The 27,386-nt window shown below is 41.5% G+C and overlaps 4 protein-coding genes across 8 annotated transcripts; 3 read left to right on the top strand and 1 right to left on the bottom strand.

The window, feature by feature from the left end:
- Positions 1-26: 26 nt before the first annotated feature.
- On the top strand, positions 27-1,590 carry lyrm7 (LYR motif containing 7). Of its 2 annotated transcripts, none has more exons than XM_056435757.1 (5): positions 27-69; positions 278-350; positions 504-574; positions 883-964; positions 1,119-1,590. In XM_056435757.1, exons 1-5 carry the CDS (start codon positions 52-54, stop codon positions 1,187-1,189), a joined length of 315 nt encoding a protein of 104 aa, XP_056291732.1. In that variant the 5' UTR covers positions 27-51; the 3' UTR covers positions 1,190-1,590. The 2 variants fall into 2 exon arrangements, with proteins under 2 accessions (XP_056291732.1, XP_056291733.1); XM_056435758.1 differs by having other exon boundaries at positions 59-107.
- A 567-nt stretch (positions 1,591-2,157) lies between these two features.
- dync2li1 (dynein, cytoplasmic 2, light intermediate chain 1) lies at positions 2,158-7,778 on the top strand. Of its 4 annotated transcripts, XM_056435886.1 has the most exons (13): positions 2,158-2,248; positions 2,339-2,462; positions 2,569-2,603; positions 3,316-3,385; positions 3,691-3,779; positions 3,991-4,177; positions 4,385-4,453; positions 4,682-4,759; positions 4,910-4,989; positions 5,081-5,151; positions 5,309-5,406; positions 5,902-5,994; positions 7,537-7,778. In XM_056435886.1, the coding sequence occupies exons 1-13, from the start codon at positions 2,235-2,237 to the stop codon at positions 7,594-7,596; spliced, it is 1,068 nt and encodes a 355-aa protein (XP_056291861.1). In that variant the 5' UTR covers positions 2,158-2,234; the 3' UTR covers positions 7,597-7,778. The 4 variants fall into 4 exon arrangements, with proteins under 4 accessions (XP_056291861.1, XP_056291859.1, XP_056291862.1 ...); XM_056435884.1 differs by having other exon boundaries at positions 3,991-4,453; XM_056435885.1 differs by having other exon boundaries at positions 2,163-2,248; positions 2,344-2,462; positions 3,991-4,453.
- Positions 7,653-18,476, bottom strand: abcg5 (ATP-binding cassette, sub-family G (WHITE), member 5). Its single transcript, XM_056435882.1, has 14 exons — positions 18,292-18,476; positions 17,987-18,108; positions 17,538-17,674; positions 16,225-16,323; positions 15,559-15,691; positions 14,440-14,579; positions 13,828-13,957; positions 13,470-13,683; positions 13,037-13,242; positions 11,504-11,642; positions 10,384-10,457; positions 9,540-9,651; positions 8,894-9,006; positions 7,653-8,510 (listed from the first exon to the last, which is right to left on the bottom strand). Exons 1-14 carry the CDS (start codon positions 18,459-18,461, stop codon positions 8,326-8,328), a joined length of 1,974 nt encoding a protein of 657 aa, XP_056291857.1. The 5' UTR covers positions 18,462-18,476; the 3' UTR covers positions 7,653-8,325.
- A 528-nt stretch (positions 18,477-19,004) lies between these two features.
- abcg8 (ATP-binding cassette, sub-family G (WHITE), member 8) lies at positions 19,005-25,995 on the top strand. Its single transcript, XM_056435881.1, has 13 exons — positions 19,005-19,095; positions 20,265-20,366; positions 20,481-20,628; positions 20,957-21,195; positions 21,392-21,524; positions 22,184-22,453; positions 22,699-22,858; positions 23,141-23,242; positions 23,403-23,602; positions 24,618-24,694; positions 24,872-25,139; positions 25,230-25,357; positions 25,527-25,995. Exons 1-13 carry the CDS (start codon positions 19,051-19,053, stop codon positions 25,662-25,664), a joined length of 2,010 nt encoding a protein of 669 aa, XP_056291856.1. The 5' UTR covers positions 19,005-19,050; the 3' UTR covers positions 25,665-25,995.
- The last annotated feature ends 1,391 nt before the right edge of the window (positions 25,996-27,386 follow it).

Genomic DNA, 27,386 nt, shown 5'->3' with positions numbered 1-27,386 from the left:
CGGGTATTAGTTCCGCCCCCTCCAAGCCGGAAGTGAGCTAAAGAAGTCAAGATGGGTACTCGTGTGAAGGTGAGGACGGGATATGATCATGCTTTATGACAAATAACGTCAGTCAAACACTATTTTCTTTTCGTCTACTTTGTAGGTTTGATTATAAAAACACGTGACTATGTTTTGGGTTTGTGGGTTCGCTAAAATTGCAGGAAACTGCTTCTGTTCAAGCAAAAGCTATCAAGGTCGTGACGTTGCTCAAAGCTAAATGTTTGTTTACTTGCAGGTCCTGAACGCGTTTAAAGCGCTGCACAAAACACGTTCAGCTGTATTTAAAGACGATGTCAGAGCCCTGGCAGGTGAGTTATGTGGTATGATGGCTTGATTCCCAGCAATATAACATCTTTGGTTATGATCTTTGGATACCAACCCTTTCCAAAACAGTAGATGGCTTTAATGTAGGCTCTCTACTATCAAATGCATTACTTCGTTGTTCTTTTTTTCCCACAAAGCTGCAAGATTAAAGATCAATGAGGAGTTCCGGAAAAACAAAAATGAAGCGTCAGAAGAAAACATTATGAAGGTATAGTAAACGTGCATCCTAAAGTGACATGGTGTGTTTATGTAGATTGGAATTTAATTTGGCCTGGAAATGCACAACCTCATCAATTATGCATTTCAGTAAATATGTGTGTATGTCACTGACATTACAGTGGCATATACACATATTGGTTATGCATGGATTGATAACCAAGGAGGACAAACAAAGACGTCAAACTAATGGCAGACACATTAACGTTGTCCCTCGCTATGTAAGAAGAGGGGCAGTTTTCATGTTTTGGCCCACTGTCTCATAACGTGTCTCAGCTCTTTACCCTTCTGCTGTTACAGATGATCAAAATGGGCACAAATGTGGAAGCTGTTCTTCGAGAGGGCGTGATACAAATGGAACATGTTGGAGATAAGAAACTCTGTACGTTGTCATGTTTCTCCTCTCCTGGAAATAAAATTAGAAAAATCTAATGTGTCAATGCAAAGAATATGCAACATGAATCTTGATTCTCTCTGAATGATCACATTCTAATGCTATTTCTTAATTTCCACTATTTATTTTCTCTCTTTCTCAGTGCTTCGACCAAGAGAGGGCCTTCTCCTAGAAAATGTACCTTATTGTGACCAGCCCAGGAGAAAGTCATGAGGGAACATCTTATTGCTTTTCTTTCATAAACAAACACAAAAAAGAGACTCGCTATCATCCGTCTTTTTTTTTTAAAGGATTTAACGCAAAACAACATTTCAACTTGTTCAGGATGTCATGAATAAGGAACATTTCAAAGGTCATCACTGCATGGAGAAATGCCTTGTTTTGATGCATTGAAGATCTCTGCTGTCTGTTTTAAGATGTCTGTTATAAACTGGATGCTGTAATTTCATGAACAGCATTTTGTACAATATAATTGAAATGTGGTTTTATTTATTTTGGGAGTTTTCTGCCTGCTTTTGAGCTTGTGATTCAACTGAACTAGAGGGGGGAAAGTTTCTTTTCTGCTACTTAAATGTTTTATTTTATTCTTAATAAAGAGAAGTGTTCCCAGACTATTTCTGGTTTAATTTATTGTTCAACGCACTGACAATGAGAGATGGATTCAACATAACCGTGCTCAACGCTCGCGGTGATAACCACAACTACCCTTGAGTGTGAATTATATCTGACAAGGGAGATTTTTACTTTTTATACTAACCATACATGGATGTAAAGACATGTTTGTCATCCACAATTTAGTGGAACAAACCCAGGCATTTAAGGTAGTTACATTGCAATGTATCCTCTCGGGACTCAGAAAAGCAAACAACATGCTGAGATTTCATGTTTTAAAATGCATATTGTGTCCCCTGAATTTTGTACACTGTCTATAACTAAAGGAATTAATTTGACAGTAGGGTAGACAGTTGGTATTCTATAACAGACACCCAATTTGTGAGCATAAAAGACACAAATGACACTTAGTTGTTTTTTTACAAATACAATGGAAATTGATACCAGACGTGTATAAAAGTGAATTATATTTTTACTTTTTAGAGCTGAGCAAGTAATACTATTCCGACTACATTTCCCACAACACACATTACGTCATCAAACTGCGACGTTACTCTGGCAACGTTTGGACGAGGTTCCGTCATTGTTAGCGAGCTGTTAGCTGTTAGCTTTTCAAGTTCTCAAACTTGGTTACATATTAAATGTGATGTCAAAAATAAGGTGAGGATCAGTATGTGTGGCCATTTGCTTATTTTTAACATGACCACATGAATAATAGCATGTTTCTCTTCTTTGTTTCGTCTTTGTCAGCTCAGACACGCTGTGGGAGCAAGCGGCGGCGGAGGTCCACAGCCGAGAGGCTGCAGGTGGGGAAGAGGACCGAGGAGAGGCGGTCAGCGAGAGGACCGTGTTTCTAATGGGGAGCAAGGCCGGGGTACGTTTACCGTCATTCCTCCCCTTCTCATGGAAGCACGCCTGTCTTGTTGCGAGCTTCATACCTTGCACGCTGGCTTGTGAGCTCACCTTTGCTTTTGTTTCAGGGTAAAACGGCCATTCTCCACAGATGCCTCGACAGGTGAGCCTGTGTGTGGTCGATCTCTAAACGAGCAGCTCCTGACTCCCAATAACCCTCTTATATGTTCACATGCAGACTAATGTTAAACTAACACAGCTCACACAAAACACAATTAAATATGCCATATGTTAACAAGGATGGTTAGAGCATAGTGATAATCTAATTAACTAGCTAATCGATTAATTAGCTGTCCCAGCTTTTAGCTGCATCTCACGGTCTTCAGAGAACCGAGCCGATGGCATGGCACACAAATGACACTCCATTTGATAAAAAAACACAGCAAAACTAGAACGGGCACTCGGTAGAGCGCATACCTTCGCATATCACAAGATTGGGCATTGCATTATGAACATTTTGGCATTAGTTGCATGCCAATTGGATACAAATTGACCGTGCTATGGTAAAAAGAAGATTTTTACCTATCCATGACATTGACCTTTGACCCGATTGATCCCAAAATCTAATCAAATGGTCCCCGGATAATAACCAATCATCCCACCAAATTTCATGCGATTCGGTTTAAAACTTTTTTTGTTTTGCGAATAACACTCATACAAATAAATAAATAAATAAATACACGGCGATCAAAACATAACCTTCCGCATTTTCAATGCAAAGGTAATTAGGTTTCAAACACTGAAAGAGAGTACATTTTACTTTAAGCTTTGGCTTTGTTGTTTAACAACAATAATACTGTTTTTTAATCCACCAGGGATGAACCATCCAAGCCAACTCTGGCGCTGGAGTACACCTTTGGCAGACGGGCCCGAGGACACAGCACAGTAAGTAAGCCCTGTTAGTCTTGCACACTTTGGAGAAAAAAACTGACTTCCACCCATGTAGTGTTTTAATTTATATTCATAAGAATGAGCTGTGTGGAAAGTTAACCATTGTGGAGAGCTATAACATACTACATTCATTCACCAGAACTTCCAGTACACGGAGCACAATTCACCAGTCCCACTGTGGGAGTTGGTGAATTTATGTGACATGAAATACTTGGTTTTCTATTACTCCAGTAAATACCTTATTTGTGCAGTTAAAGGCTGCTCATACTGTGTAACTTATACTTGGTTTTGTCTTTCAGCCCAAAGACATAGCCCACCTATGGGAACTGGGAGGAGGGACCTCTTTGTCAGACCTGGTCCAGATCCCCATCAGTGCCGTCAGCATCAGGTAGGTCACGATTCCCGAGATCTTGTTGGCTCTTTCACAGTTCACTGTTTTGATGATTGACATGTTGAGAACATGAACATATGTGTTGGCCCTGTGATAGCCTGGCGACCTATCCAGGGTCTACCCTGCCTTCAGTCGATGTCAGAAGGAATTGGCTCAATTCCCCCTGCGACCTTGAATAGGATAAATAATCCTTCCTGTCTTTTCCCAGCTCTCTCTCTGTCATCCTCATTCTGGACCTGTCTAAACCCAACGCCCTGTGGGGAACCATGGAAAAGCTGCTGCAGGCAGCACAAAATCAGTTTGAGAAAGTCTCTTCACAGGCCCAACAAGCACAGAAAGCCAAGCACCAGACGCCTGTTCAGCCAGCAGCCCGCGTGTTCCCTAAAGACTATCCTGTAAGACCTCAGCTCTTTACACTCGCTATCATATCAGATCATCTTTTCTTCAGTCCAGGACAACACAAAGTAGCATATTTTAACTTCCTACAAAATGCACAATCTTTAGACTGTCAGGATATATATGCCTCATTTAAATGTAAAAAGACAACATTGCTAACAAACATTGTAAAAACCAGCTATCATCAAATGAATGTTCATCAACAGGACAGAGAGCTGATCAGTCCCTTTCCTGTTCCTCTGCTGATTATTGGCAGTAAATATGATATCTTTCAGGTAAAACACACACTTCAACCTAAGTGTTATCTATTGAGGTGGTCTCCTGGGGGCTTTATGATATTTGAAGTGCTTGTTGTTCATGTAACTTAAATGTGTTTTAGACAGAGAAGCTGTTAAAGAGTCTGATGTGTTATAGTCACAGCTACATTGTTAATTATTAGATTCTGGTATGATTTGTGTCACACATAATTGAGGGAGGGCTTTATTTTTCCATATGTGTTGCAGGAATTTGACTCTGACAAGAGGAAAGTTGTTTGTAAAACACTGCGTTTTATTGCCCACTACTACGCGGCTTCTCTTATCGTAAGTGTGCTTTGATTATACATGCAGCATTTATACTTAACATTACTTTCGATGCACTTTATAATCTTTTTTTGGTTTGTCTTACCATTAAATTCACCCATTCTGTTGCTGATCCAATTATATATATATATTTTTTCTTCTATCCATCAGTTCACAAACATCAAGTCGGAGAGCTTAATGTCAAAAACCAAGAGCTTCTTCTCCCACCTGGCTTTCGGTATGGAAAGAGGGTGAGGAGGATACTGATTGTACACCAATCAGTAGTGAAATTGAACGCTTTGTTTTTTGTTGTATTTTCTAATCTTTTATTATTTTTTTCAGGAAAACTGTGTCCTGTGACTCCACAAAGCCACTCGTCATTCCAGCAGGCTCTGACTCCTTCAGCCAAATAGGTGAGGACAGCATCACTCGGTGGCCAAAAGCAGTAATGCATTTAGATGTAATTCTAACACTATTGCTGTGCTGTGTTTAAAGCTATACGCAGGCTTTAGATCCACCTTCTGCCTTGATACTTGTTGATTGCTTCGAATATTGCTCAAATTGTTTTAGGTTCCCCTCATACTACTGATGTGGACATTACATCTCTGCATGCCAAAAACCCAAAGGACCTCTGGAAGAAAGTCTACGAACGTGTCTTCCCCCCAGAGGTAGTTAATTCACTGGCTTACCTCTGTCTTCATTAGTATTGCAAAGTGCAACTGATTTAGCCTCTGATGTTTAAAGGTACAGTGTGTGGCATTTAGGGGGGTCTCTTGGCAGAATAATATCATTAAGCATATTTTATTTATTGTATACTCACCTGAGAATAAGAATGGCTGTGTTTTCGTTCCCTGAACCGCCATGTTCCTACGGTAGCCTTAAACGGACAATTTAAAACACTTTTTGTTGTTTTTTTCATTGTATTAGTGTTTTTGGTTCTCCCAAAACAGAAGAAGTTTTAGACGGAGAAGTGGAAGCTCACCACTAGATGTCACTGGATCCTACAAACTAGACCTTTAAGAAATAGCCTCACACTGGAGAATCATATTCACAGCTTTACGTCTCATTGATAAGCATTTTTACATAATTTTTTTACAGTTGACCTTTGTCAACTGTCTATTTGTTATATATCTCTATCGATCTAACTGACTTTGTCTTGGCAGAATACCAGTGAGCAGAGGGAATTAAGGGATCCAGCCAAAGACCCACAGTACAGTGAGCTTCAGATTGATGCCATGAGAGCCCAGAAAGACCAGGTAACACCTCTTGACCAATCACATGCTTCTGTTGCAATACTTTACAGCTGCACATATAAACTATGCACTTTTATACCATGGAAAATCACATCATAAATTACTGCAATCACTGGAACGTCTTGCTCACTTATTTGTGCTCTGTGACCCTGACCTTTGACCTCACTGTGAAGAGAAAAGGTATTGAGGAAGATAACTGATTAAAAAAAAAAGTTAGGAGAGAAATGAAGAGGAGTGTCGACAATACGACGCAACATGTTCTAGTTAATAAAGAGGTTAGATTTAACGAGAGCTCAGACAGGGGGACATTTTAGAGTGCTCACGCATTTTCATAATCATAATGGTTATGTATGACATTTTCTTTTCATTATTATTATTTATATATAGCTTGAGTGCCTTATTTAGGTGAATTGAGGTCATAGAAAAACACAAAGGGATCAGCTGAATTTCATAATAATTCGCACTTTATCAGAGAGACAAGCAGATCTTCTGTCTTGAGCTGTGTGCTCCACGCCTGTCTTATTCGAGGTCAATGTCCTGGAGACTAACCTTCTGTCCCTCAGCATTCTGCAGCAGTGTTTCTGTCTGTAACAGGATGTACGATATCCTGGTTGTAAACTCAGACATCAGTCGTGTTCTTGTCGGCTTGGCACTTGAACTTTAGTAACCTCATAATGCTGTTATTGCTGACTAACTTGATCTGGATAACCACGAAGAGAAATGGGGTAAAAGTTCACACCGACAGAGTAAATGTATAAAGGAACCACGACATGTCAGGTCACCCACCTGCTTGAAGTTGTGTATCGTTAGATGCACTTTGTGGGTGTTATTATGACATTGATGTCACTAAGATCAATCACTATCATCTTGTAAACATCCAGAACATCCTTTAACAATAAGTACCACCGTTTTTAAGGCATTTCTAAAATCCTCAAAGACCCTTCTGCCTATCTGGATTACAAAAGTCTTCACAGCGCACTGTGTGTATCGCCGAGGTCTAACAAACGCTTTGAATGCATTTCCTTCCTCCATAAAACATTTGCAAAGCAGATTTTTCTTTGCATCCTGCTTCGTTGACATCCATGTGGACTAGAAGACAACCTTTTCCTCTCCTGCCTTTGCTGCATATCTTGGCACATTACCACATTGCCCTTAAAACGTACAAATATGACATTTCTGTATTTCATTCCAAAAAAAGGTTTATTTAGAGGTTTTCAACATTTATGTTGAATTTGAGTTCTCCATTACGTGGCACTGGCTTTGCAGAACTACCTTTTCATAATATTGTAGACCAACAGGGAGGAAATGGCAAAATAGCCCATTTGTTTGGATGTTTGAACTGTTTAGATATAACGCAGTGTTCATTTAAATGCCTCACAGGTTGCGGGTTTTACAAACATAATGTTATTTGTCCCCTATATATTTTGAGTTTGCAGACATTTCTGCATTATCGCGAATGTCTGAACAACTGTTTGCACATTTTCGTTGTACTTCAATGATGAAGAAAAGGTTTAATGTGTTTTCTTCTCTCTTTCTGTTTTTCAGGAGTTGGAGCAGTATAAGAGGAATGCTTCTCAGTCATGGAAAGGACTGGAGCTGACCTAAGAGCCAACCAGCTTTATGGTCACACACACACACACAACATATTATATCAATGTAAATACAGTGTACACTTTGCTTTATTTATTTCCTCTTGTAGCATTGTGTCTATTTTAAACAAAACAAAACCACTTGTATACTGATGATAAAATGTTCTCTGAAAAAAATAAACAATTTTACAATAAGCATCACTTTCTATTCATGATACATTACAATGACAATATATATATATATATTTTAATCAGTCTGGTAATTTATAGTCTCATATTTAGTTTACACGTTGTATATAGTTTTATATGAAAATAATTAATTTGTGCAGATATATACAGGACCATAAGTAGAATATGTTGTTTGAGCCGATTCAGTGTTAAAGCAGCAGGTTTTGTGTTTTATAGTTGAAAGACCATTCAGTTATTTAGCTGCATATCCGGTGGAATAATGTCCATAGATTTTGGATATGATAGATTACTTACACCCTGCTGTACTGTACACTTTGCTCTGGCATTGTTTGAGAAAACGTCTCTGTACTTTCATCATTGCTCTGACATTTTATAATACTTTATTCTGTTAGATACTGGTTGAAAAGGGTGCCGCCACAGATGATGCATGTTAGCAGGAGCCGCAGTACTTCAGTGTTCCTCGTCTTCTCAGACTAACATCATACTGTGAATCTGTTTCACATCTTCTCAACCCAAATCTTGCTGTTGTTGCACAAAAGAATGTATGTCTGTGGTTTTAGTGCCGTACAAGCCTGTCTCTGATCTTGAAGCTGATCATGCCCAGCAGCATGAGAGCGGGGAGGAAGGAGTAGAGGAGGACAAAGTCTAGTGTGAATCGGGACAGGGCGCCAGGATAACCCTCATCAATGATCTGACTGCCTTGAGTGATCATGCAGGCTCCCGGCAAAGGTTTGGGAATATCTGCAAAGGCACAACACGCCCGAGGGGAAACGTTAACGATTTGTCTGGTTTAAAAGATGACTTCAGTTAGAGCACTTATAAAAACATTGATACAAGAAGTGATTAAAGTGAATTACATTTCCTTCATTGCAAATGTGATTCAGGACTAGATTTACTTTCAGGGGCAAAAAAGATATTCCTAGTGACGCCAAGGCAGAGTAATATAACTTTTACAACATAAATCACTGGCAAAACATTTGTACATGTTTTTTTAAAAAGTATTACTCGAGCTAGTATACACCGTTTGTGAGCTGTGAATATAACTGTTGAGCTTTAATTGATTATATATCATGGGTCCCTGTTCACTCTCAGAAGATGGTCCCATCAGGGCAAAAACAACTCACTGCATGTGAAGTTGAGTCCGTGGAACTCGGTGACTATGAGCAGCTCACAGCTGTACTTCTGGAAGGTCAGGTAGCTGAGCCACTGGAAGACCGTCGGCATGTGTTGGGTGCTCCTGTTGAGAGGAAGAGGAAGGTGCGTTACTTGCAGCCTTACATTGAAGAGCGTATTCCCCGGCACGTTCGCTCCGCTCGGCAACAGCCAATCGACTTGTGACTCCTGCACTTCGAGCTAAAAGAATCCAGACTGTTTGCTGTCCTGACTCCTCAGTGGTGGAATGAGCTCCCCACTGACATCAGGACAGCAGAAAGTCTCTACACCTTCCACCGGAAACTAAAAACACATCTTTTCCGACTATATCTGGATTAAAACACAGATTAGCACTTCAGTGGCTCTTAAATGGCTCTTACTTATGGTACTTTTGTAGTTCGACTTCGTTGAAGAAATGTTACTTTCTGTATTGTTGTTGTTCTTAGTTTGTACTCTTGGTTGATGCACTTATTGTAAGTCGCTTTGGATAAAAGCGTCTGCTAAATGACATGTAATGTAATGTAATATTATTGCCTATTCGAGGTGCAAATCACAACTGGCTTGGCGTAAAGTTACTTGAACGTACTAATTAAGCTGAAAACATATTGGGTGTCTCACCTGAGGAAGCCAGATCCCACTAAGATCCCTGCGATATTGAGCAGAGCCACTCCAGTGTTGACCATGTTAGGGTCGTGGAACACTCCCAATAGCACCACAGTTAACAACTCACCTGAGGAAAAACAATATATACAGGACTGTCTCAGAAAATTAGAATATTGTGATGAAGTTCTTTATTTTCTGTAATGCAATTAAAAAAACAAAAATGTCATGCATTCTGGATTCATTACAAATCAACTGAAATATTGCAAGCCTTTTATTCTGATTTATTGCTGATTATGGCTTACAGCTTAAGAAAACTCAAATATCCTATCTCTAAATATTAGAATATCATGAAAAAGTATACTAGTAGGGTATTAAACAAATCACTTGAATTGTCTAATTAACTCGAAACACCTGCAAGGGTTTCCTGAGCCTTGACAAACACTCAGCTGTTATAAATCTTTTTTTTTACTTGGTCTGAGGAAATATTAAAATTTTATGAGATAGGATTTTAGAGTTTTCTTAAGCTGTAAGCCATAATCAGCAATATTAAAAGAATAAAAGGCTTGCAATATTTCAGTTGATTTGTAATGAATCCAGAATGCATGACATTTTTGTTTTTTTAATTGCATTACAGAAAATAAAGAACTTTATCACAATATTCTAATTTTCTGAGACAGTCCTGTATACTAATGCATGCAACGTAAAGCCATTAACAGTGGAAACATGACATTAAAAGGATTTCCACTTAAATCCAACACATTTGTAAACTTGTGTTTCTACAACACTGATAGCTTTGAGAGTTATAGGATATGAAACATGGAGTTAAGCACACAAGCTTGTCTCTCTCGTCTCGTCTCACCTATAATATGTGGCACCACGACGACTGCAGAATAACACAGGAAGCGCAAGCTGTCAGGGTGCATCCCAACCGCCCTGAGAGGATCACGGGGGGGAAATAGAAGTTAGTGAAACATGTGTTGAGCATTTCAAGCTGATTGAGCCATTTATACCACTCGATTTAGGCTGAAACATTAACTATGTTACTGTAACAAAAACACCACAGACCCCATGAGGACTCTGTTAGGCCGAACTTACAAAGGTAAGCATCTTTTTCAACATTAAAGTCTTACTGAGTTATTTCACTTGATCAACCAAAAAAGGTCTGATACTGGTCAAACAAATTTTCTAAAAACATGCTTCACCAAACTGTTAAATTGTCATTTTAGGGTGAAGGTAGTGAGGCTTAGCTAACACAATTCAAATGTATAATTTGCTTTGAAATTAAATAAATTAGGTAATTCTGTTGTTATTTTATTATATTTTTTACATATATATTATATTATATTAATTCAGCATATATATATATGCTGAATTAATAGTTTGTTAGTGTCTAAAAACATGATCTACTGGTGAATTGTCATTTCGTGATGAAGGTGATGCCAAGATAATGTCATTTACCATTTTAATGAAATATTTTGTTGTTGATAAATATTCTCTGTTTATATAATCTTTTTAATGTTATTCCATATATATATATATATATATGAAGAAATCATTTCTGAGATGTTTTCAAAGTGCTAATTATCTTGAATAAATATGTGAAAATACAACTAGTACTGCTAATAATACTACTACTACTAATTCCATTGTAATAGATTAATATATGTTGGTATGCTAACATAATAGTTTCTTAACATAACATTGTTGGCAAATGATAGTTTAGTACAAGGCCACACACTTTTCCTCAAGACGCTCCAAACATATTTTTGTTATTGCGCCACCACATAAAAGATGTATTTCTCAAAAAAATCTATTTGTAAATATTTATTAATACATTTGCCATGAAGCGACATCTGAACAGTTTGTTAGAGGCCTATTTAAAAAATAAACCCTGCGGGGCTGTTCACAAGGTGGACGTATCGAATGTGAGATCTGTTGAATCGATGATGCCTCGAGGCAAACGCACACACACTACCCACCAGTAGAGGAAGGAGGTGAAGATGAAAACACCCAGGATGCTGAAGGGCAGGATGTGGAAGATGTAAGCTAAGAACATTTGCCATTTACTGTACAGACCGTCCTGACTCTCCTGATCACTGATGGCTCGCAACGCCGGGACTGTTCAGAAAAAACAGAGAGAGCAGACAATGTGATGAGAGGAAAAGAGGAGAAACATTTCATACTGAAAGCCCACAGAGATCCTACATTACTTTATTTTAATATGAATTAAAATCAATTGTACTAACTAATACATTCTGCATGAAGGTCAGAGCCAGGTCGTCGATGTCTTGATGTCTGAAGCTGGCCGTTGTTTCAGACTCACAGATGTTCTCGGCTTCATTCAGACAACTCGGTAAACCTATCAGTCTTTATCTATGAGATTTAAGGTCAATATGCCATTTCCAACCACTGCCTCTGGCTTTTTGGGTGCTTGTGGAGTGCTTTTAATCACCTTTTAACTCTAGTTTGACTTCTGCTCAGCCCAGTGTTTGATCACATCTCTTATCCTCAGTATCTGTGACAGCCAGAGGCCTAAAGCTAAGATGTTACACTCCGCTGACAGCTGAAGAGGACAGAGAAGAGATAATCACCCCATATAGCCAATATCCTTCACTGGTTCATCATCTTTTAACACACACCCAATGTATACACATAATATTAAGATATGTTCTACTAAATCTTTATTAACTATTGCCAAGACTTTTTAAGATCCATTTAGTCCTCTTTAACCTTAATTTAACTTGAACAATTCTCACTGAAACAAAACAAAAAATAATGTGTGCAAGCTGCCTAAATATTAAGTTTAACAATACATACCACCAAACAAAATAGATAAAGTTCAAGAAACCTACAGGCCCTGACCTGTAGTAGGTAAAGGTGTGAATGTTTATCTGTGTTTGAGGTTACCTCAGCTGCTGTAAATACGAACATAAAGAACCAGATAATACGGACAGTATGGGCGTAGGTTTAAAAGGCTCTTGGGTTCATTGATCTCGAAATGGAGTAAAGGTCCTTCTGTCCCTGTGTGACTACGACTGTGTGGTGATGACCAACCGCAGTTTGAATCTGTAAATGCATTGTCTAACACATCACTTACTCTTTTACTCTGACCTTTTGAAAGAGACACTGAAAGTACATGAAGTCTCTTTGGGCGCCTTCACTGAGCTCAATCACAGCTACACTCCACACATTCCTGCTGAAGGGATCAAAACAACTGCAGGCAGCAGACAACTTTCACCGACTGGACGAGAGATAAACGAGCTTACGCGGCTGAGAGAGACGTTTCACACAGGCAGTGGAACCTTAACTTAGGTACCACACACACTTCAACCACCTCAGAATTTCCCTAAAGTCATCACATCCATCTTTTATAGATATTTTTGTTCGTGATGTTATCAGTTAAATGGCCTTGGTCATTCCAGAACCGAGACTAAGTGCTTGAGTTTAGTCTTTAAATAATAAATATGTGTTTTTCCCCTCTACGTGTGCAGATGTGTGGCATAAAAACTCACAGAGAGCGACAGCATTCAGCATGCCGGTGTAGGGCAACGCCCCGATGCTCTGGTAGATGATGCCGATTCGGTCCTGCACGGCCCCCTTGCTGACGTCGTTGTCCAAATGCAACACGAAGAAGGCCACGAAGAAACCGTAGATCAGGTTCTGAAACAGACGCATCAGAACACCCATTCGGTCTCGGGACAGGTTTCTCGCCGTCCGCCTGCACAAAGAACACAGAGGAATGTCCTCGGGTACATATTCAGATAGCAACACACAAAGAGGGAGAGAAAAGAGGCAGAAAGAACAGAAACGATTACAGAATGTCTTTGTATGCACAAGAAGGGTATGAGATGAATACATCTACTCAATAATCATATCATTTCTGTAGTAGGCGGTAATTACTTATTGCCTTTATGATGTCTACACAAGGGGACTGAAGACACGGACCTGAGCAGAACTTCAAGTTTGACTGCACCGCTTGGCGACTCTTTGCTCTTGAAGGGGATGGCCGGCTTGTTCACCCGCTGCAGGCTCTGCTCCACTTTACCCAGCATGCTCTGGTAGATGGCGGACCTCTGATAGGATGACGTGATCTCGTGCATGCGACTGAAGGTGGCCGCCTCCCTCTCGCTGCTGCGTGTGTCCACTGAGGTGTAGTCAACTGTTTGACGTCGAAGCAATTTGAATATTTGAATGTTCAGTTCACACACTTCATTTGGGATATGCATTGTACATTGTTAAAATGTACATATTGTTTTTGTTGTTATAGCTGTGTGGCTTTAATGTCCAGTACGGCATGCAGTACCATAGATGTCAAAGGGGTTGCAGTAGTCTGGACACTCGTATCCACATTGGCTGAAGAAGTCCACCATCTCCTCTGGCTGCCCACAGAACACCAGCTCCCCCCGACTCATTATAGCTATCCTGCTAAACACCTGGGACACACACACACACACACACACACACGCACACACGCACATGGTTTAATATCTTCAGCAGGCCTATCGACTAACCTACAATGCAAAAAAAATGATGAGTTTTCTGTGTTTAAAGGTTAGATATTTTACTAGTCTAAAAACAATAATCACATGCATGCACACATGACAGAGAAAAGATATCTTCTAAATGTAATTCTAATGTAAGAGATGGCGGACAATGACTTTTAAATGACTTCTAAAGTGTATCTGAAGTTAATATAGTGTTTCTATCTCTCCACTGCAGCTGAGCAAGGAAACGTCTGCAGAAACAAAGAGGAAATTACATACTTATAAGGTTGTAGCTTTTACTTCACTTCGATTGAAATCAGCGTTAACTGTTTTGATGTACAAATGGCCATACAGGTATTTAAGATAGACTTAGACGTTGTCCGCCTATGAGATGCTCTCTCTTCTTTTCTTAAGTCCATCTGGACACTCACCCTGAAGAGCTCGGAGCGCGGTTGGTGGATGGTTACTATGACGATGCGGTTCCTCCTGGCCAGCTCTGCCAGCAGCACCACGATCTGATTTGCGGTCATGCTGTCCAGGCCAGTGGTCGGCTCATCCAATAGGATCACCCCTGCAATGACAACACACCGATGACGCAGGTGTGTCACGCATTGACGCATCGAGAACCAGAGAGTGGCAGGACAATCACTTTTGTTCTCCTTCTTTTAAGTTGGAAACTTTTAAATGTACTTTTTTATTAAGTGGCACATGCAGGAGGACTCTCAACGGGGCCGACTTCACTTGTGAAGATAAGCGAGTCCTTTTTTTACTTTTTGTTAATTACTCTAATTAGGACAATTAAAAGATTGCCTCTTTGCATTATGAAAGCAGAGTGGAATTAGCACATCCTTTAATTGTGAGATTAATTCATTTTCTGGTTGATTGGAAAGGCAGCGAATGGGAACTCCTCATTACTCTGTGTGTGACTCTATATGTGTGTGCGTGTGCGTGCATGCATGCATGTGTGTGTGTGTTTCCATGGCCAGTCTAATCCTGAATGAGGACTGAAACCCTTCAATCTCCCTGGAGGAATGTAGACCTGATAAACCACACCTGGGATAAGCACACACACACACACACAGGTGGGTCTCTGCTCATTCCCTTTGCGGTGTGATAACCCGGTCTTTCATTATGCTTCTCCATCTCTCCCTCTGTCCTTTTCTCTTTCCTTTCCTCGTTCTCTCTTACTTAGATCCCTTTGTTTCTCAGAGTGGACTTCTAAACATCTTTGGGGAGCGACGGGTTCTGTAGTGAACTTTCTTCTGTTCTCTCGATAGCTCAGTCCTACATACAGCATATGTATGAAATGGCATGTGTTATATCTCATCATTTTCAAAACGTTGTCATATTTTGCCGCAGATCTTTTTGTATAATCCTCGTCCCATGCTTCAGTTTATCGACTCCACATCTCCTCATTTGAGTTCTGTAAAGCTTTAAGGATTTAGGAGATATTGGATCTTACCTTGAGTTACCTTAAATCAGCAGCAATAGCATAAAAATACCTTTTAGTTCATATAAAACTCTTATTTCCCAGCCGCAGAGGTACTCACTCGGGTCCTGAAGTAGCTGGCCGGCAATGGAGACCCTCCTCCTCTCGCCTCCGGAGATCCCTGGGAAAACACGGCCTCCAATAACACTGTGGGCCACGTGACTCAGACTCAGCTCGGCCATCACCCCCGACACCTGGACAGGAGGCAGAGGTCAAGGGTCAGCTGACTAATAATATTTAAAAAGTCTGCCATCAAATGCTGACTGTAAACAATGTTCCTCAATCCTCATAGTTCTAAGTAGTAGACCTATTTTGGTGTATTATTCCTCTCAGAGTATTCCTTGTGTAAGAGTCAGGAGGTTTACATTTGTTTTTTGTTTTTTTAAGAAACAAATTGTGAGTTGCACATTTATAACCTTGCGAGTTGTCATTGTACAAGGTGTGATTTTAAGATCTATTGCTTTGAACTAAAATGGTAAACACACTAGCTGTGTGAGGGTCGGTGTGATGACCAGCTGGAACATTTTAGTACACTTAGAAGAGTGCAATGGACACAGGAGTTACATGGGATATCCAACTCATTTGACCTCTGAAGAAATGTGGATATCTAGTTTATATTCTCCGTTATCCTGATTTTGGACATATATAATATTTGAAATAGCTGTGACTATTTAGCATAGTAAAGATGAAGAAATCCGATTGAGTTGCCAAGGCTCTCAAAAGTCACCTTCTTCTTTATAGCTTTGGCCGAGTGTTTCCGAAGGGCCAGCTGAGCTGTGTAGGTCAGAGTCTCCTCCACTGTCAGATAGCTCAACAAGTTATCACTCTGGAAGAGAAAGACACACACAGAGAGTAAGGAGGTATAAGAAATGACAAGAAACAAGTCAGAGATGCAGTGAGGCAGACACTATTTATTCAGGATATATTGAGAATATATTGTAAAATAGCTTCTTCACTGTCTTTCCTTCCAAGAGAGCTGAGTAACAAGACTATGGGTTAAAGAAAAGGTTACGACGATGCTGCTAGGAATTCATCTCCACCAAGAAGCATATACCAGTTCTATCTACTTAATATTCGTCTTGTCTCTTCGTGAGTATTCAAACTACAATATGTCATGAAACCTAACTGTCTCTGGCACGAACTTCACTGTGAACATCCATGCTTAGTATTTATCAACGGCATCTTTGCCGAGTGTACATCCATACAGTTCTCTGGATATGTGTATGTTCATGTACACCGACTGGAACCTCTGCACACACACACACTCACACGGTTACACACATTAATGCCTTGAACCTGCTGTCCGCCTCAATTAACACATGGCGCCTCCCAATCCCTCTTCTCCTCAGTCGCTCATCTGAATAACTTTAATATCAGGAGCTCATATCCCCTCCTCATCTACAGCTTAGCGGGGGAAGTTAATGACAAGGCTTAGAGAGCAGAGGGGGGGGGGGGGGGTGCTATCGGCTCCAAGAGGGAGATGATTTGAAAGGAAGCACGGCCCGTTTTAAGCCAGTATTTTTAATTCAAGTTTTGGATACACTTGAGCACCTCTCGTTGAGAGATTAAGTCTATGAGGAGGCCAGCAAGGGCCTTTAGTTAATTTCATACAGAGGCCAGGGCTACCTTTGAGGGGTTTTTTGCAAAATGCTGCATGTTCATCGAGTTTGGTATTTCATGGTGGTTAACTTCACAGGCAACTTCAATACACACATACACACACACTGCTGCATGCAGCCTACATGCCTCTGTGATACTGTGGGTGTCAGTGTGTGATGAGAACTTGGGCACAGGGAAATGTGCATTGGATTAGTTGCTACTCTCAAACCACTGTGCACACTCTTTATTAGCTGTTGAGAAGATGCATTTCACAAGCACATGGTTCCACTCACATTCTGCAATACCATGTTTGATTGTGTTTTTCTCCTGTTTGGATGACCTGAAGGCCCAGTTTGAAATATCCCGAAAACTAGATGTATTCTTAAGGAGATACAAGTGATTGTCTGTTTATTCAGTGTGTACTTTAAGTCTGTGTGTTACCTGCAGTACATACGAGAAGCAGTCCTGATACTCTTCTCTCTTCAGTTTCATGCCGTTAACGAACACCTCGCCCAACAGTGTGCCGCAGTTTCCAATCCTCCCTGCGATGGCATCCAACAACGTGGTCTTTCCTGAGCCTTGACAAGGCGAGATGAATATGGATACATATGACATACGATATTAAAATATGTGGTCGCATATCTAAGAACATATAGAAGGATTTCTTCGATGTTAGTCTTAACCAGTTCATTTGTGCTTTAACCGGAATAAATAGCATCTGCTATTGCCTTTATTTACCCTCATGTTCAATATGTAACATCACTAAAATCACTAATTCGCTCCGGACGCTCCATTAAAAATGTTCCTTATTGGTCCTAGAAATACAAGATTTATTTGATTAGCTTATTTTTGTTGTTCTGTTTTGCTCTTTGGACTGAGTTAGAGCAAACCTGAGTTGCCAAGAATGCCCATAATCTGCCCGCTGTCCACGTGGAGGGAGACGTCATTGAGGATCTGACGAGTCCATCGCTTCTTGAAGGAGGGTAAGTCCCACCACGGACCCACACGCTCACTAGAAAACACACACACACACACACATCATTTGACACCACGTTGACAAAAAGTTGCAACGTATCATGTGTTACATTTATTCTTCTGGATCATAAATGTGTAGATCATTTGATGTAAAGCGGTGTATGAGTAAAATGTCTCATGTGTTCTCAGTGTGTTGTTGTCTCTCGGTCCTCCTCTTTACCTGACCGTGTAGGAGATCTTCCTGACACTGAGACAGCAGGAGGGCTCTGATGGCTCCTCTCCAGCGTCCCCCCATTCATCCCTCTTCCCCGCCGACACAAACTTGAAGGACTCTTTAACTTTGCTCCCGTTCTCTGGCTCCACCGACTGCATTGAATAAAATGTGTTCATGTCGCCGGCCGGTCCGCGACTCCAAGACAACAACCGCGAGTGAAGTCCACCTCAGATCAGTTTGTTCATATCCACGCGACTCGTTAACAGGAAGTGAAGCTCCAAATGTGAGTTGTCTTACAGACTTTGTTTCTTTGCACCCACGGGCCGGTCAGAGCTGCAGTGCGAGAGCAGTGGTGTCTCTCAGGAACCATAAACACACAGTGAACGCTGTGTTATCTCACAGAACTTTGATCTGGAGCTCTATAAAGGAGACCAGGAAAAAAAAGAGGAAAAAAATAGATCGACTGGCCGACTTGAGTCCTCAAGTTGTGCCCCGGGACCAGCGAAGTTACGAGTAACGGGAGACGGAGCAGATGAAGAACTGACGTGACATGAGTTGGGACGCTTTGAGACAGAAGGAGGAGGCGAGAGGAGATCTTCAGCTGGACTGGAGTCGACCGATCTAACGGGGAGAAGAAACGGTGGACAGAGGAACAACGAGCAACAAAGGCCGGACCCCGTCGAGGCAGAAAGAGAGGAACCTCACAGAAGAAGAAAAAGAGGGGCGTTGACCTCTTGACCCATCAAACATCGACCCGCAATCGTCATGGACCCAGATGCTGGCCTCAATCATGCATACGGCTCCCCACAGGTCAGTTCATTACATGGGGTCACAAGGCATTGGTTTGAAGTTCCTCTGCTAATATACATACTTTGATTAAATCTACCACCATGTCTCAACTTTATATTTATTCCTTTCTACCACACCGACCATGAGCTCTCTTTGGCTGTGTGCCGAGTCAGATTGAATATAATAATGCAGGTATTTTAGTCAGAAGAGTCCAGTTTCAGTGATTATGTCCCTCAACATAGGACCGCAATTTGAAAAAGAATTGTATATTTATTTGCTTTTCATATTTCTAGCTAAAATGTTTGGTATCAAAGTAGTTTGTATTTCTTCTATAGAGTATAAATATGTTTAGTATGAATGAATGAGAAGCAATTTTGCATAAAATATGTATTTCTCTTCATCAGACCATTTCTATATTTGAGAGTCCATACTCTAACTCTAACTATCTAAAAAGATCAGCACAAAATTTGTTTTAGTTTGATCTCCAGCATGCTTTAAAAGTATTGGAGACTAATGCGTTCCACATGTTTTATAGGAATATTTCAGTTATCCAATCTGACAATACCTGGTTAGAACAGCTGCATGAACAATGGCAACATAAATAACATCTGTAGATTAATGTAGTCAAGAAAAAAGGAACCAGGAGGGTCTGAAAACATCAGCTATAGTACATGACATGTAGAGTAATTACAATGTAACACTGTAGTGGACAGCAGATGTGATGTGAGCATGTGTTGCGTTTTTATTTGGGTATTAAATAATGGTTATATTAGTCTCAAGTGGACTCTGGACCCATACAAGTTCAACTATTTGCACACACACACACACATTCACTCAAACAACCTCCTGCATGCACAGTGATCATTAAAATAAACGAGTAATTAAAACTGTACAATAAACAAGTTGATAAAGTGTAACGTAAATTGCCGATATTGCAATGTATTATTATTCACAAATATTTTTGACAGATACAGAGAGCATGCAAGCCCAAAACAATTCAGCAATTATTCATACTATTCAAACATTTAACAACTTTAACAATATTGCTTTTATAATATATATTGTTTTAAAGAGTTGCATTACTCTTGCTGATCTTTACTTTCTGTTTATTCTTCTTATGGACACAGATAAAAATGTGTGATGAATGCTTGCCTCTCTAAAACTAGTCGAGCTCTCCTCCTCTCCAACAGCACCAAGACACCGAGCTGTTCTCCTCTGAGGAAGACAGCAGCCTCTACTTCACCTACAGCGGAGGGTGCAACGAACTGGAAGTCAACGACCTGCACTACGAGGTAACCGCTCGGCTCTCACGCACAAGCACCTTCAGCTTTTATCTGGTGGGGCTGTATATGTCTTAATTGTGTAAGTGTGTGTGTGTGTGTGTGTGTGTGTGTGTGTGTTTCCAGGTGGACACAGCGGCTCAAATCCCGTGGTACGAGAGGTTATCGGAGTTCAAGTTGCCGTGGGAGATAAAGGGGAACAAGCAGACAGCCATCAACAAGCTCAGCCTGCGAGTCCGCAGCGGACAAATGCTGGCCGTCATTGGCAGCTCAGGTGATACATGAGCGCACCCACACCCACACACACACACACACACACACCTGGCTTATGGTAATACCCTGATTAATGATTAATTAATCATTCGTTCCAGCTGCCCTCGTGTCACCAGCACGTTTCACGTTTACAACATGTAACATATTGCACACAACAATAAAAACGTTATCTTCTTTTTAATCCAGCTTCATGAACTAGAAAGAAAGGGAGAAAAACATCTGCTACATTTTGAGACGAATCAAGGCCTCAAACTTCTTGTAGTCGGCCTTTGACCATTTGAATTCTATGCGTCATCATTGCTTTAAATTACACGATCATCTTTTCTCAGGTTGCGGTAAAACATCTTTGCTGGACATCATAACGTGCCGCGATGAGGGCGGTGAAATGACATCCGGTCAGGTTCTGATTAACGGGAAGCCCAACACGCCGCAGCTGGTGAAGAAGAGCATCGCTCACGTCCGCCAAGATGACCGTCTTCTTCCTCACCTCACCGTCCGTGAAACTCTGGCCTTTGTTGCCAAGCTGAGGCTCCCCACCCGCTTCACTCAGGCCCAGAGGGACCAGAGGGTGAGATAAACATGCAGCGGGTGCACACACTGGCCTCGTACGTGAGAGGTCACGCTCATGTAATAACACACATATGAGCTCCATTTTCACCCACATGTGATGGCACTGCAATTGTTTCCCCTCAAAGTATAGTAAGCTGAAAAAAAGCTTTTATAAGTTATTTTAAAATGTACTAAATGGCCGTTTTCTGTCACAGGTGGATGACGTCATCGCAGAGCTGCGGCTGCGACAGTGTGCTCACACCAGGGTGGGAAACGATTACGTCAGAGGAGTTTCTGGAGGGGAAAGGAGGAGAGTCAGCATCGCTGTCCAGCTTCTCTGGAACCCCGGTGAGGGACAAATAAACCCCTTGAAACTCCTAATTTCCCTCTTGCTTTCATTTTTTAAATTTAAATTATTCATTTTTTTACATTTCTTGAACTGTCTTTTAATTTAAACATAAAATCCCAAAATTAAAAGTTTTGGTCACATTTAGCAGGCAGATTCTCCTCAGGTGGGAGATTAGCGGTTCAGAGCTGCAGATGTATGTTTATGTTTCACCTTCAGGGAAAGAAAGTAATGGCTGCAGCAATTTCAGGTGTTCTTTGTTTTAGTCTTTTTAGAACACTGACTTTTTATGGCACATTTTATATTTTATGATAATTTTATGATAATTTTATGATAATTTTATATTTTATGATAATTACAGTTCAGCTTGTGGCTGTGAAACACCAAGTGTTCTTTTTAAAGGATATTGTAGTTTTAATGTGTTGTGAATAAATGTTATAATTATAATTTTTGATAATTCTGTTCGAAAGGTTGTTATCAGTGGTAACAATAGTCTCACAGTGTATCAATAGTCATAACCAAAGACGGCCTTTCCAACCCAACAGTATGTTTCAGGATGACTCAGTATTATTATCTGGGTGAATATTAAGATGCGATGGACATTCAGGCCGGAGAGTTGTGTCTTTTTATGGATTATTGAACTGGCGTTTGTACATTTCAGGTATTTTGATCCTGGACGAGCCCACGTCAGGGCTGGACAGCTTCACGGCCCACAACCTGGTCATCACTCTCTCCCGCCTGGCTCGGGGGAACCGTCTGGTCCTGCTGTCGGTCCACCAGCCTCGGTCGGACATCTTCCAGCTATTCGACCTCGTCGTCCTGCTGTCGTCGGGTTCGGCCGTCTACTGTGGCGCCGCTCGTGACATGGTGCCTTACTTCACCTCCCTCGGACACCCCTGCCCCCGATACTGCAACCCTTCTGACTTCTACGGTTAGAGTGTGTAGAAAGCTGTCAAAACAGCATGAAGAGGCATTTAATTCCGGCGCCCCAAACCGTCTCTGACAGTTGTTATCACACCTAAACTCATTGGCCTCGAGGACATTTAGCACCAAGAAAAGTGACACCAATGCACAGAAATGTGTCAAAATTCTATCAGATTAATGATAAAGCTTGAAACATCATAGGAGTCGACGATAACCTTTTGTATTGGTGTGTGTGTGTGTGTCTGTGTGCAGTTGATCTGATCAGTATAGACCGGCGCAGTCCAGAGCGGGAGGCCGAGTGTCTGGAGCGCTCCATGGTTCTGGCTCAGCGGTTCCGGGAAAAGGTCCGAGCCACGGACAACCACATGTGGAAGCCGGCTGGGTCCAACGCAGCGCCAACACACACTGAAAGGTAGCAGTGTGTTTACCTTTGCCCTCGTTTCTTCACCTTCTCTTAGACACAGGGTTAGACTTTCACATATTTCCCCAGACTTTTTGCTTGTTTCCGCTTCTCTCGTCCTCCTCTCATTACATCCCTTCCCCCCAGCATTGAAGCAATTGGATATTAAATAACAACTCAGCTGGGTTTTAGATGACCCGATTAAAGAGAAAATGATATGCGTTTCATGCTTTGATGTTTGTAACGTATTGGAACGGGTTCCAGCTAACACGGACACTGTTGTCCTGCCTGCAGCCCTCAGCCGATGAGCAACGTTAAAGGAGAGGAAGTGGTCACTATCTCCAAGCAGAGCAACAGGCGGCCCGGCCGGCTTCACCAGTTCACGATCCTCATCAGGTAAGAACAAAACATTCTTTCATAAACTCTCCAACTGCAAGCAGGAGGCGTTCAGGTGTGATAACTGACATCTCATGTTTATTGGTTATTGTGAGATCAAATCAGCAAATATCAGGAAGATGTTTTGTAATCCGCTGAGTGCGTTCCTGTCCTCCCTCAGGCGGCACATGTACAATGACTTCAGAGACCTGGTCACATTATTGGTTCACGGCTTTGAGGCCCTCCTCATGTCCCTGCTGGTCGGTTGTCTCTACTACGGGGCGGGAGAGACGCGTCTGTCCATTCAGGACACGGTGGCCCTGCTCTACATGATCGGAGCGCTCACCCCATTCGCTGTGGTGCTGGACGTCATAGCGAAATGTGAGTGGCTACGGCGGTCAGTCTGCAAATCAGTCGAGACGTTAACAGAGTTCACATGCATATTAAATCTATTCTGGCATCTTGTTTTTGATTGATCTTAATATGCATTCTCCATCGTATATTTGTGTTTAAAGATCTTTATTATAGTTCTGAGGTGCTGCAACCCAGTATAGTCATTATAACAAGCATCACAACATCCTGCATACTGACTGCAGACTAAAACTAGAACGGGCACTCGGTAGAGCGCATACCTTCGCATATCACAAGATTGGGCATTGAATTATGAACATGTTGGCATTAGTTGCATGCCAATTGGATAAAAATTGACCGTGCTATGGTAAAAAGAAGATTTTGAACTTTTCATGACCTTGACATTGACCTTTCACCCGATCGATCCCTAAATCTAAGCAAATGGTCCCCGGATAATAACCAATCATCCCACCAAATTTCATGCGATTCGGTTTAATACTTTTTGAGTTATGCGAGTAACACGCATACAAATAAATAAATAAATACACGGCGATCAAAACATAACCTTCCACATTTTCAATGCGAAGGTAACAAAGGAAAAATTATCTTTTGATGTGATAAAAAAAATGGTGTGTGAAAATAAAAGAACTTAATCCATTATAGTTAAGTTGTGTCTTAACATAGTTATCAGAAGAGCATCAAGTCAATGATGATAAAGTCTAACAAGACAAACCAACCAGAAGTGAGATGCTAAACCTTCAAAACAGTTATTAAAAAAGCTTTTAAGAAGTCATTATAAAGATTTGTGGGCGGTATAGTTGGACTCTGTAGTCTTGGAGTTATTTTATAATCCACTGCAGAGATAGCCAGACGGAGTCCACTGAGCCAAGTTCCAGATAGAGAGTTCAAGGTGAAGTGAATATTTAAAATAGTTTTCAAGTGCACATACTGAAACCTACCTTTTGAAATGTGTTGCTGTAGTGTAGCATGCAGCACCCGGATGCTCGAGGTTATAATGCTGTGACTGACTTCCTGTTCCCTGCAGGCCACACAGAGAGAGCCATGCTCTACCACGAGCTGAAGGACGGCATGTACTCCGTCACCTCCTACTTCTTCGCCAAGGTAAACCCCCGTGATCTCCAGCAGGGGTCAGTCCCGCTCCGTGCTGGAGACCCTCTTCAGGGTCTTGTACAGTCACAGGAATGTGGAAAGCGTGGCAATACAGCAGCCAGAATCTAGGATCCAGAAGGTGTGAATTCTTCTTCATTCGATTTGACCGGATGCATTCTCCACATTCAGATCCTGGGGGAGTTACCAGAGCACTGCGTGTTCACCCTGGTGTACGGCCTGCCCATCTATTGGCTGGCCGGTCTTAACGAGGCACCGGACCGTTTCCTGCTCAACTTCCTGCTGGTGTGGCTGATGGTTTACTGCAGCCGAACCATGGCTCTGTTTGTGGCTGCTGTGCTGCCCACCCTGCAGACCTCCGCCTTCATGGGCAACGCCCTGTTCACCGTCTTCTACTTGACCGGAGGCTTCGTCATCAGCTTGGAGAATATGTGGCTTGGTGAGGAGATGGAAACACGTTTGACCTTTTGGTTAAGACATGTGTGTGAGGGCCGCTCTGTGGTGTTCACCCCTGTGCTGGACCTTTCAGTGGCCTCGTGGCTCTCTCACGCCTCCTTCATGCGTTGGGGTTTTGAGGGCATGCTGCAGGTGCAGTTCCGAGGCAACGAGTACCCCATCGCCATCAAAAACATCACCATCAATGTGGACGGCATACACGTGAGTTAGAAACGAAAACAGAAGCACATGTTTCATTACAAGTACAATTAGTACAATTTTCCTTGTATTTAAATCAAGGTTTTCACTCTAAATTATGACTAAAATAATTGTACATAAATGAAGGCATGTCCCCCCTCTCATCCTGTAACCCTCTCTATGTGTCTTTGAGGTGGTGGATGCCATGAACATGAACCAGTACCCTCTGTACTCGTGCTATCTCGTCCTGCTGGCGGTCTGTCTGGTCTTCCTGGTGCTCTACTACGTGTGCCTAAAATTCATCAAACAGAAGTCCAGTCAGGACTGGTGAACACATCGGGACCCGTTTCAACGAGCAGACCAAACGCTGGCTGCAATCACACAAATGACATCAGTTAGGTTTTTACTTTAGGGAGTTTTTTTTTTGCAGCAGTGGAAGTGATTTGGGTTCCAGTTCGACCCGGTCGACACTTAGCCACGCTTTACCTTATTGTTCTCATTCGGATGTGTTATGGTTTTAAATGTACAATTACACAGTATTTTATCATCATAAATCCTGGACTTGTTTTAGTGGTAGAAACACATGAAATGACATCTGTGGCACCTCAGTAGTGCTCTTAAAGTAACCCCCTTTTGATGAATAAAAACATCCTTAAAATTGAGCAATTTTAGTTCCTCCTCTTTAGTTGAAAGAATCTTAACCTCCACCAGGCCCGGGGTGGGTAATCGGGAGAATCGGGAGAGTTCCCGGTGGGCCGCTTCACTTCTGGGCCGGTCGAGAATTTTATTTGTTGACATTTGTCACGGTAGACCATCTTCTCTTAAAGTGGGCTACACATGTTCCGCATTCTGACACCGCAGCCTCTACATGGGTTGTACCATGCGAGGAAGTTCACCCCTCCCAAATAATAGAGTTGGTTCGGTCCTTAGCCGTCTTTTCCAAAAAGTTTTATCAGCTACGGATAGCTGGGCCGGCCCGACCGCAACAATACGTGTCAGGGAGGATGGACGGGAGGAAGAGGGCAGGAGGGGCTGAAAAAGCCAGGTTGAAAAAAAGAAAGGCATTGGAGGAGGATGCTGCCAAATGTGCCAAGCTTACAGATTCATTTTCAAGAGGACAAACACAAGTGGCAACTGGTAAAGAGAGACAAAGGCCTAATGATTAGCAACATAACTATTCGGCTAACGTTGTAGCCTTGATTAATATCATTGTAGCGTTGTCAACCAATTCCCAAGCAAAATATTCAATTGAATTAAAATATTATCCTTCTTATATCACCCAAAATATGGTGATCCATAGACTTTGCAAATATTATGCCAATATTGATATATACTGTTGATATTGAAGTATGCAGTAATATGACTCTTAATTCTTCTTTGTAGCTTCGGAGCAGCAGATAAGAGTCTCCTGCTGAAAATGATGAGCCTGACATTTGCAATGAGGAGGCCATGACTACAGGGACAGGTAGAGAGGATAACAGAGGAAACTATATGAATTAAAGTTATATATTCTAGAGCAGTATATGACAGTACTTGATAAACCAATATGCATTGTTTGCTCAGAAGTGGGTGTAGTAAAGGAGTAAATCACCACTTTATAATACTCATGCAGAAAAATTATAATGACCATGACAATGACGGCCCCCATGAGGTCTCACTCCAACAAATCTGTCCGACTGCCTCATCTGAGTCTGAAACCCCTGCTATGCTATTCTGCCTTTTTTAATGTTATGCATATTTTTTGTTAACTTCTCATCTTAAGTGGATTATTATTGTTGTATTTAACCTTTACATTATTTGTTGGACCATGGTATTAATAAAAGAACGACAGGATAGTAAGAGCTGAACTGTTGCTTCATTTATCCAATTTCCACTACCATGAAAAAAGTGGGCTGGTCTTGAGCCTGAAATTCCCGGGCTGAAAAGTGGCCCCACTCCGGCCCTGACCTCCACCCACCGTTAACGTGTGACTAATCAGGATTTGGGTGAGAAACGCGAGTTTAGGACAGGCATGTGCTGCAGTACCACCTCCGGCCGCTGGGTGGCAGCAGAG

This window comes from Pseudoliparis swirei, chromosome 17 (genome assembly GCF_029220125.1).
Source record: "Pseudoliparis swirei isolate HS2019 ecotype Mariana Trench chromosome 17, NWPU_hadal_v1, whole genome shotgun sequence".
In the NCBI taxonomy this organism is placed as follows: domain Eukaryota; kingdom Metazoa; phylum Chordata; class Actinopteri; order Perciformes; family Liparidae; genus Pseudoliparis; species Pseudoliparis swirei.
The sequence above is the reverse complement of the archived record's forward strand: the minus strand, read 5'-3'. Positions and strand labels throughout refer to the sequence as shown.